We start from the raw sequence: 11913 nt of genomic DNA, 5'->3' as shown, positions 1-11913 counted from the left end.
TCATAGTGAAAGTAAGCCATTTAAATAGTTAGAGTATTATGCATACTCCACACATCATTCTATCTTATTCTTTTATGGAAATAGAGTTATCTTTATGTATTTGATATACTTATATTATTCTATCTATTTTAGTACCTTATTCTTTGTATTTTATTGATGTTATATGTCTTACAATAGTATACATAACTTATTTTGTGCTTAATAATGTTATAGAGACATAAAATGTAAATGGAGCTAAATGGAGCATTTTTAACATAATTTCAAGTAAATGACTAGAAATAGCATATTGGGATGAGTCATAGAAGCAAAGAAGTGTAAATTCTAATTGCATTAGAAATTCAACTTAAATAGAAAATCCTAGTGGGATTAGGATTAATTAGAGTAAATCTGTTAGATTGAACCATTGTGTGCTCTTTGGACTATATCTAAAGTTATATGTGGTATTTTTTTTGCATTAAAATTAGGATAAAAACTAGATATTTTAAGCTTTCCACCCACATATGATATGTTTAGTAACTCCTTTAGAAAATAGAGAAAAATATCTTTGAAACTATGCTTGAAAGTTGTCAATGGACTAGCACAAGTCCATCCAATCTTTTCATGTTGGGATGATGACCTGATAGCTTATTAATAACATGGTAAGGGTTCATATAACTAGAAAACCTTTTTAAATAGTCAAATTCAATGCATAAATCATTAGAATCAGGTTACTGTAAGAAAACCTTAAAGTAATTTGAATAGAAATTAGTTATGAACTAGGAAACTTCTTCACCTTCTAATATCCATAAAACCAATCTTAGCCTCTAAAAAAAGGATCATATTTAGAATAAAGGAGAAGACAACAAGGTATTTATTTTTTTTAATTTTTTAAAATGTGTTTTCCTTTTTTGAATTTACAACAAACTTAGTTCTTAATTTTAAGATGTTAGCACTCTTGAATTTTGAATAACATGAAAGTTTGTGTTTAAAATCATTCTATATCTAATTGTGATACATGAATATTTTATGTTTTTCTATGATTAAAGTTAATGATTGATGACAAAAATTTATATAATGCATAGATAAATTTTTTTGTTTTAAATCTATTTGTAGTGAGTAATTTATGATGAATTCATGACTAATTAACTTAAATAGCAAAAGAATTTAACTTTCAAAACCATGTTTGATTATTTATTATTTGAGAAATGTAAGTTTTCATTAAATTAACTCCTCATATGTGTTTAATTATCATGAATCAATTACACCTCAATTTTAATGCTATCATGTAATTAAATCTTGCATGCTTAATAAAAGTTATTATTTGATCAGGGTTAATTGATGCATATATGTTATATTAACTAAAAAGTAAGGACAAGCAGAAAAACTTGTTTTTCATAGTTGATTTACTTATGATCACAAATCATATTAGAAAAAAAAATCTAATTCATTGATTGATGTTAAATTATCATTGAGAAACACTTTCTTAAAAATAATGTTAAAACCTTATCTCTCTATATTTTTCATTATGTCAATATATCTCTTAATTTTCAGAATTGATTTTTTTTGTTTTCCTAACTTTCTAAGATGTTTTAGTTAGTTTAGATCATAAGAAACTCATATTTTACTTACTTATCAATTAAAGAATATTTAGTGTAGTTTTGCTTTGTTTGCTTTAATTTAAATTTAAATAGCTTGTCTTAATTAAATAATCAAGTTCTAATATTTATATCTTTATGATACGATACCTTTATTTTGTATACTACAAATCATTGATTTTAAGGGTTTAAATTTACATGACTTTGAAACTCATCAATATTTAGTGCACGTAATGGAATTGCGTGTTGTATTTCTAATAGAGAAGTGCAAAGTTGTTTTTATATGGCTTGAATAAAATTGTTGAGAAGTTGGAGTTGATGAGAGAGTTCTTAGAGACTGCAAGGGCTAGAGTACCTACGATGGAGAGATTAGTTATTCTATTTTTTACTATAGTTTTATTAGCCATGAAAAATACTTTTGATTAGAAGTGAAAGGAAATGAACTAGCTTTTGTATATTTATCATAAACGACACTGTTAATGAGGTCAAAAATCTTTTTAGACAAAATTAGGCTTTCTATGGCTACCTCCTAGGTTGATGGAGTGACTAGGCTTGGTGAGTCCATGAGCTTTCTTGTAAAATAAGTCATCTATTAAGACATGTGACCCTCCAACGCTTAAGCTAGCAAGTGTATGAGAAATGTAGAGTGTGTGTGTGAAGAGAAATGTATGAATAGAAAATTTATATGTGTAACATGGAAAATATTTTCTTGGTCTATATTTATAAGACTTATCTCTTGTATGGTCAATAACTGATTTGACTTTTTATTACCTAAAACTTGTATATTACATGGTCGGGGCTTTGTGTATTATAGTATGGCCTTGCATCTGTATGGCTAAGGATAGGCTTGTTTTTTTCCTTGTTGACTGAATATATTTATATACCTTATCCTTGAAATTACTATATAGAGAAAGAAAATATTTTAATGAAATATTGAGTTATTGGATGTTGGGTTAGATTTTTTATTGGTGCAAATGTTGGTAAGAATATTTTATTTGATGTGCCATACTTATCATTGGTGGAGAGTTGATGGCCTTGGTTGATGGCAATGCCTTTGACTAAAAAAATGGTGTTTGCATGGAAAAAATACATATAAAGTGTGTGTTCGTTATTCTTGAAAACTTAAAAAAAATACAAAAATGTGTACTAGGATATTCTGTTGACAAAAATATTGACAAAAAAAAAACATTCTACAAACAATTTCCAATGAACATAGAAATAAAAAAATTACATTAATAATTTCTCATGTAAATAGCAATATAATATATTCTATTGTCTCTACTTTTTATAGATTTTTTAATAAAATAGAGAAAATAAAATGATAAAAATTATGTTGACAATTCTCTCCAAAATTTAATACATAAATATTTTTTGTAAGTGATTGTACACACTATTAACAAGAAAAAAAAATTATATTGATGATATCCTATCTCATCTCTTGTCTATTCATTTCCTGCATCCCTTAAAAAAAAAGGTTTCAGATGCACAAGGCATAAAAAAATTAAAAATAAGTGTGTTACTTAAGTTTATAATTGTCTTTCTCTTTATCAATTAGATGCATGAATGGTATATATTTTGGATTTTGTTTAACACTTCAATGTCAAGATCATCCTTAGATTTTTCTGAACTAAAAAGAAATATTATATACTTTATAAACAACATGTTTAGTTGTCACTATAAAAGAATATCTGGAGGCTCAAATCTGATATAGGTGTGTATGACTTGAATAGCAAAAAAATTGAGTCATTGGTAGGCTACAAATATGATTCTAATCTTGTTTGGCCACCACCAATTTGGCTCATTCCTTCTTTATACTAGTTGGGCGAGACATCATTGTATTTGTTTTTATTTATTATGATGCTTATACATCTAAATCAAATAAGCATATTATTATTATTATTTTCCTTTCTTGTTTGATCAATGATTTAAATCGATCAGCAAGTAGTATAATTGTTGAAAACTTGATGATGAAAAGTTTAATCTTTTGGACAAAGCTAGACGTTTTATGTTTTTGAAGGATCAATTAAAAAAGAAAACATATCACCTTGGCAATGAATATAAAAGAAAATTTAATGTTGATTTTGCGTTTAATAATAATAACAATGTTTGTAGTTTTAATGGTAGTAACTATTCAACAAAAGCTCTTTGTTCCTGAATTTAAAAGTCATGAGAGACGAGCAGCTTTGTTCTTTCCTATGGTTATTTGGGTGTGTTGTTTTTCTTGGGTCATAATATGCAATATACTTATCTAACGTAGCTCGCTCTAGACTCAAAGAATATAGACCTATTAGCTTTAAAATAATAACATGCACAACATATTGATAGTTGATGCTTTTGATTCTTTCAACTTGATATTTTTATTTATAAAAATTGAATTGTCATCAACTTATCCTTTCTTTCGAGCATTAATTGTATGATGAATTCTTTCTTTCTAGGACAAGCCTTAGAGTTGTAGTCTATTATGATGGAAACGATGGAGGCAGATGAGTTAAAAAGGCAAAAACATAATAATACCATAATGGAAGCTCTTTCCCTATTATTGGAATTCAAAATCAATAACAATTAAAGCTTGATTTTTTATTGTAACTTAATGATTGAGTCAAATTGTAATTACAATAATTTAGTCTTAAATTTTATGTGCTAGTCTATCAATTAATTTCTTTTAGATGAGACCTTTTTACTATATAAGTTACATATATAAGTTGTATAAAACGTGCTGAACAAATAAGAATAATTGTGGTTCTTTCTTTTTATTATTAGTTCCTTTATTTTCTTTATAGAATCAGAACAAAGGTCTAGTGACTAATATTGCTCATTATTCTTGCTTCTGCCAATATCACCATAATTGAAACTTCATCAAAAAGCATTTGACATAGATAATGAATTTTTATGATCCCTATTACATTCATCCCTCAAATCACACCAGTCATGTTATTGTCATTCAACCCTTGAAAGGTGACAACCATACAACATGGAGTCGTGCAATGATGATGTTCTTAGAAGCCAAAAATAAGCTTGGCTTCATTGATGGCATGATCAAAGCACCTTCAAAGAAAGACCCTAAATATAAAGCTTGAAGAAGATGCAATTAGATTGTGAAATCATGGATACTCAATTCTATTAGTCCATCCCTGACTAATATCGTAATCTTCTCTGACACAACTATTAATGTCTGGGTAAATCTCAGTGAATGATTTTCATAAAGGAATCTTCCATATATCTTTGAACTCAAGCGAAGGATTGTTGAGCATCATTAACAACAACAGACCATATCAGCTTACTATACAACACTCAAATATTTTTGGGACTAGCTAGAATTATCCAACGATCCGTGTTTATATATTTGTGTAGAATTAAAACAGATTATTGAAAGAGAAGAACATGAGTGGATCCTTTAATTCCTCGTAGGCTTGAATGACACATACTTTGCTATTCATGGACAAATTATATTGATGTAGCCACTTCCCAACATCAGAAAAATTTACTCACTTCTGCTTCAAGAAAAAAAGCAGCGACAACTTGTAAATGCTCATGGTAGCCTTATTCATGCCATGAACGTGAAGAAAACACAACGAACACAGATAATAAGCAACTTGCAAGGTTACAAAACACTAACGGTAAATTCTTATATTGCACATATTATAAAGGTGATACACATATAGTTGATCGTTGCTATTATATCATTGGATTTTTGCCAAGGTAGAAGTTTCATGGTAGAGATGTCAAGCTACCAAACAAGAACAAATGATTTATAGTCAATAACCACAGCATGATCAAACCCAACACTACAACAAATGGACTTTAAAGTTTTCTTTAGTTTATAGAAAAAGAGTACAATCAAATGAGGGCATTACTCGATAAAAATCAGTTTTGTGGAAATATGATAGATAATCACAATTCTAAATGTTATAAAGTTTGTATCATTAATAGTAGTGTAAGTGATCATATATCCTGTTCTTCTTATTTTTTTATCTCAAACACCATACCATGATAATGTTCATTTACCTGATGGCTTGTACATAGACACTTTATTAGTTGGTTTTGTACAAGTTAATCTATATTTATACATCAAGAATGTCCTCCATATACCCTCCTTTCAAGTCAATATACTCTTAGTCAGTAAACTTACTCATGATTTGAATTGTATTGTCACTTTCCATTCTAACTTTTTTATCTTACAGAGCACAATGAAGATGATTAGCCTATACTACTTGTCCAAACACACAATCATCAAGCCACCGTCAGAAATTTGAGTAACACCACCTCCACCATTCCAGATTTATGGCATTGTTGTCTAGGACACCCTTTTACAGCACCATTTCAATTTTTATCTAAAACAATTCCTAATTTTTCTTTTCATCCTAATATGCATTGTGAAATTTACCCCATGGTAAAACAAACCAGACTAAATTTCAATTTGAGTTTCATTTCATCATATATACCTTTTGATCTTATACATTGTGACATTTAGGGTTCTTATTGCACTCATTCACATTCTGATGCTCACTATTTTTTTTAACAATTATAGATGATATCTCACACTGCACTCAGATACACCTTATGAAATTTAAATAAAAAACACAAACTTTACAAAAAAAATCCTTCATTGCATTTGTCAAAACACAATCCCAATGTGATGTTAAACAAGTAAGAGTGGATAATGAAAACGAACAAGTTTAGTTTTATGTGACCTATCTTTAATAACTTAGGAATTCTTTTTCAACACTCTTGTCCAGCAACACCACAACAAAATAAAGTTAATAACTTAGGAATTCTTTTTCAACACTTTTGTCCAGCAACACCACAACAAAATAAAATTGTAAAGCACAAATATCATCATCTTTTAATGTTGCTCATGCTCTATGATTCCAAGCTCATCTACCGCTTGAGTTTTGGGGGGAAAGCATTCTTATTACTGCCTATATAAGAAACCAATTACCCATACCCATTCTTTCTAAACACTCACCATATGAAAGCTTTATAATACCACACCTAACTACCATCACATAAAGGTTTTTAATTGTCTTTGTTATGCCACCAACATTACACCCTCCTATAAATTTACTTTTAGGGCACGTAGATATGTTTTTGTGTGTTATCCTCTAGAAAAAAAAAAGGCATATCACTTTTATGATCTCTCCACCAAAACCTTTTTTTCTAATCATGATGTCACATTTCATGAATCTATATTTCCTTTATCTACTCAACCTTCGTATACACTTCATGAATCTATGTTTGTATAAGCTAAATTTAATCCCTGATGGAGGGATGTCATGCAAGTTGAATTAACAACCCTTAAACAGAACCATACATGGAATTTATATCTCTTACCAGCAGGAAAATGAGCCATTAAGAGCAAATGGGTATATAAGCTTAAATACTATTATGATGGCATGATTGACTGATTTAAAGTTCATCTAATTGACAAAAGGTACACATAAATGAAAAGACTTAATTATACAGACACTTTCTCACTTGTAGCTAAATTAGTAACCCTCAAATGTTTACTTGATGTTGTTGTAGTTCGTAAATAGCCCTTGCACTAACTTGATGTCCAGAATGCCTTCCTTTATAGCAATTTGGATGAAGAGGTTTATATGCAACCTCTCCCTAGCCTTCATCGACAGGGGGTGAATATAGTGTGTCAACTTTATAATTACATATATGGCTTAAATCAAGTATCATGTAATTGGTTCCTTAAATTTTCAACAACCATTAAAAGAGTTGGATTTCAACATTCCAAAATAGATTATTCCTTGATTACTAAGGTATGAGGTGTCTTTTTTACAATAGTATTACTTTATATTGATGATATGATCATCGCATGAAATGACAATGCTATAGTTGAAAAGCTTAAGAGATTTCTTCATAATAATTTTCGAATCAAGGACTTAGGTCATCTTAAGTATTTTCTTGGAATTGAAGTTGTCCACTCCAAGCAAGGTATTGTGATTTCCCAACGTAAATACACTCTAGATATATTTAAGGATGCACGTATGACTAGGGCAAAACCAACTAAAATTCTAATGGGATAAAATCAATGACTTACCTATTTAGATGGTGAAAAGCTCAAAGATTCATCACAATATATATGCCATGTTGGTCATCTTTTATAGCTCACCATCACAAGTCCAAACATCACCCTCTCAGCCCACGTTCTCATCCAATTCATGCAACAGCCAAGAAAAACCCATCTGGATATAGCTCATTATGTCCTGCTTACTTGAACCAAACACCGAGCCAAGACATTTTATTCCCATCATATGGGAAGTTATAGTTGAAAGGGTATTGTGATACTGATTGGGCAAATTGCCCAACAACCAGACAATCGGTTATTTTCTTCTGTGTTTTTCTTGAAGGAGCACTCATATCTTGGAAAAGGAAAAAACAATTAATTATGTTACGTTCTTCAGCAAAATCAAAATATAAATCCATGGCATCGCTTGTTAATTAGTTTGGCACAAACACCTTTTGTATGACCTGCAGGAGACATGCTTGCAACCAACCCTTTTATACCATGTAACCAAACTACTTTACACATTACAACCAACTCTGTATTCTATGAATACACAAAACATATTGAAAAAAATACAATCATGCTTAATCAAGACAACTAATGTTTCTTCAACTCAACAAATAACAAATATATTTACAAAGCCATTTGGTAACTTATTATTTCATACACTACTTCCCAAGTTAGGAACTTTAGACATCCATGCTTCAGCTTGAAAGGATGTGTTGGAATTCAGAATTAATGACAATTAAAACTTGATTTGTAGATCATATCTTAGTGATTGAGTCGGATTATAATTACTATAATTTAGTCCTAAAGTTTAGATGCTAGTATTTCAATTTACTTTTTTTAGACAAGACCTTTTCCTATATAAGCCAACTTGTACAAAACATACTGAACAAATAGGAGTAACTATGGTTCTTTCTCTTCATTATTAGTTCCTTTGTTTTCTCTACCTATTTTGGCTAAACTCAACGTACATTAGCTAGACCATGATGGTCTACTCGTGAGAATGACCTGCAGCCATTCTGTTTTTTAATTATTATTATAGCTCTATATTATAAAATGGAATATATACTCTGTTCGGCATTTTTTTCCAATCATAATTCGGGGAGGAAGGAAATGTTTTCAAATATTGTAACAGAAACTGAGTGCACTCTCCGGATCACGATCATTTAAGCTGGTGCAATGGAAACTCTCTCAACCTCAACAACATACTCAAGAGTTGCAAATGGTGGTATCTGCACACCGGTGCCTAAATCTGCACCATTCTCTCTGAAACCTAAATTAGGTGGGACTATAACTCTCCTTTTGCCTCCAGCCTTCATTGATCTCAGTACATATTCTACCCCTTCACACATTCCCTTGCTATAAGGCCTTGACCCCATTACCAAAGCCAATGGTTTCCTGTCACCGCCAAATGTGTCCACAAACACTTCTCCACTGCCTTCAATTTTCCCCTTGAGATCAATCACCACCAAGTCCCCTGGCTTTGGAGAAGCCCCGCCACCTACTCTCAACTCATAGTACCTGTTATAATAACAAGTGCAATGAGTTTCAGGACAAGAACATACGCCACAGGGGTCTCATGTAGTTTGGAAATAATTACCTTATGCCATTAGGTAATGCTACCTCTTCCTGTTTATCAACATTTCTGTACAAGACTGAATCTTGTTAGTAGCAGCAAGGTTTTAAGACTGATACAAATGGTGGGACTTTCTAATCATTAAGGAATCTTAGCAGTAAATTTCAGCTAGCCATGAGCCATCCAATTCATTCGATGGTTACTAGAGTTACTGCACTGTACATGGACAAGTAAAAATGACACCCACTGGCATGTCATCGTGTCAAATCTTTCAAAGTGGTGCTGGTATCAAAACTGTTTAGAATTAATGGTGGCAGAGTTTTCTTTTTAGATGGTAATCACAAGCAATATTTCTGAAAATGTTGTGCCTATAATGTTCTGATTTCACCAATTCTCAATGCACTAAAATTACCCTGCTTGCTGGATTCATTTTGCTAAATAAATGCCCACTGTAATTTAGTGCACTTGTACTTGCTGCATTCTGTCATCCAACATTCAGAATCTGAAAGCCCCCGGTTTATTATGGTCACAATGGAGGTTTTCAATTACAATTTCTAACATCAAGCCAGTAAGGGGGTTAGTGCTTATTCATTTCTCAGTGAAATTCAAACAATTCTGCAAGACTGCAACTCAATGAACATTTAATTTAATTCATGTGCCTATAATTTTCAACTCTTCGCTGGACAACCGAGGAAAGCGATAAGGTCAGCATCAAAGTGAAATAACGTGATGGATTGATCGAAAAGTTATGGTACAGACCTTGTATTTGCTTCTTGTTGGGAGACTTCGATGCGGGTCTTGATTTGTTCTGAAACCACACCAACTGCAAGAAAGGCTGCCCATGCTAGGCCAGCACCAAGGCCGAACCGCCTAGTTAATGTGGAAGCTATCCAGTCAGTGGTTTCAACTTTGGTAGCAGAATTGCCAGCAGGTTTAGGAGGCTTCTGCTGTTGCACTCTAACCGAGGCTGGTAGCTGTGGTTGCTCAGATGAACTGCTGCTTAGCTGTGGAGATGGATTTGGCTGCGAGGGTGGTATAGGTGGGGTGGGAGGCGGAGGTGTTTGTGATGATGAAGAAAAGTTAGTTCTTGTTAACGGATGGGAGAGAAATGGTGGAGACCCAAAGAAGGTAGCCATCTTTTAGGCTTCAAGATAGTTTCTTGGTTAAGATATTGAGAAGGAAGGAAAAAAGCCATTATTTGCAAGTATAAATATTTGGTCCTACCCTATCCTTTTATGTGATAGAATTTAAATGGTGGATCTCTGTCTCTCTCATTGCTACCATTTAAATTTATTATAATCCATAAAGTTCCCCAAACGTTCTGATAAGATCCCTCATGCCATTACTAATATTCCGATACTATTTATTTTTATGTTTTAAAAATATTTAAAAAGATAAATTTATTTTATTTTTTAATTTAATTTAAATTATGAATATTAAAAATAATATTTAAAAATAAAAAATATATTATTTTTAAGCTGAAAGGCAATCCCGGCCTTCTCTCACTTTTACATGCCTGCTCTCATTTTTCAAATTTCTCCTAAAGCTCCGTTCACAAGTCTTTCGAATCATGAAACATTTAGAACTCCATTTTATTGTAATCACAATCTTTCAGAAATTTAAATGGATTGGGGTAATATTTACACACACACACACACAAAAACTAATTCCTTCATGATCAACAGCATCACACTAGTTATTGCCTCCTGATAGAAGTGCCTGTAATTCATGGCTGGTTATGATCTCATGCTCATATATTAAAAAAATACTTTAAAAAACAATCATTAATATCCGGAGAGCTTAAACCAGTCCCATTCCATCCAACTATCTAGAAACCAGAGAAAAATAAAAACAACAGTTGCAAGTTAGAAATTAGAAATGGAAAAACGATTAGTATCATTTAAGGCCATCAATCAATCCCTCCAATTCTTTCCTCCCGAACCTCCTTCCACCTGAATCAGCTTCCTTACACCTTGTCACAAGGTAAACAATCACCCAAGCTACTGTGAAGTAGACTGCGAAAATCTACTGCAAAATCGAAGCTGAGCCTTCTCCGAGAACCCGACTGACATGATATCTTGCAGCTGTCCCTTCAACAATCACATGTTCATAACTAATCAGAACTGCCTGATGCCACATTCTTGATATCAAATCATTACCTTCATAATCTCAAAACCAGTCCTCCAGGAAGATTGTTTGATAATCTGCATGGTAGTGCGTAGATTGTTGATGCTGAGGCAGGTTTCACCGGCCATGATGGAATGAATGAAAAGTATAGCAAAAGGTTTTAGACATTGAATGGATTTGAGGGGGTTGGGTTTAAAGAAAAAATAGAAAAAGAAAAGATGGTAGGGCCAGGGCGTTAGCGCTTGGGATAATTTTGTGTTGTTTTGGGATGATGAGAAGGGATGGCAATGAAGAGACTTATTAAACAGTATCTCTTTCGTTGCAGGGAGGCGCAAATCCAGAATGTGCTGTTTGGGAGGGCCGAAATGTAACATTTTCACTTAATTGAAAAGCTACCAAAAAAAGGTGGTGAACTTTGGAAGTTTTGTGCCCTTTAGGGAATCAGGAAATAGCTCTCCTTTCCAACACTGCGATCTTGCCGCCACCACCTCCTTTACCTCGGCAAATACCCATCGTTTTCTACCTGTGAAAAAGGGTGACGTTAGTCCCCAAGTTTTGCTTGGGACCCAATGAGTTGGAGCGTTGCCCTGTGCTGTCTGCTCTTCGCAGCAGCA

At 32.3% G+C, this 11913-nt stretch overlaps 1 protein-coding gene across 2 annotated transcripts; it reads right to left on the bottom strand.

Annotated features, from left to right (window-relative positions):
* Positions 1 to 8648: 8648 nt before the first annotated feature.
* Positions 8649 to 10419, bottom strand: LOC105135784 (peptidyl-prolyl cis-trans isomerase FKBP17-2, chloroplastic-like). 2 transcript variants are annotated; one of them, XM_011040821.1, is made up of 3 exons: positions 9932 to 10413; positions 9197 to 9241; positions 8649 to 9117 (listed from the first exon to the last, which is right to left on the bottom strand). In XM_011040821.1, the coding sequence occupies exons 1-3, from the start codon at positions 10306 to 10308 to the stop codon at positions 8763 to 8765; spliced, it is 777 nt and encodes a 258-aa protein (XP_011039123.1). In that variant the 5' UTR covers positions 10309 to 10413; the 3' UTR covers positions 8649 to 8762. The 2 variants fall into 2 exon arrangements, with proteins under 2 accessions (XP_011039123.1, XP_011039124.1); XM_011040822.1 differs by lacking the exon at positions 9197 to 9241 and having other exon boundaries at positions 9932 to 10419.
* Between the last annotated feature and the right edge of the window lie 1494 nt (positions 10420 to 11913).

The sequence above is a fragment of the Populus euphratica genome, unplaced genomic scaffold, assembly GCF_000495115.2.
Source record: "Populus euphratica unplaced genomic scaffold, PopEup_1.0 scaffold221.1, whole genome shotgun sequence".
In the NCBI taxonomy this organism is placed as follows: Eukaryota; Viridiplantae; Streptophyta; class Magnoliopsida; order Malpighiales; family Salicaceae; genus Populus; species Populus euphratica.
The sequence above is the reverse complement of the archived record's forward strand: the minus strand, read 5'-3'. Positions and strand labels throughout refer to the sequence as shown.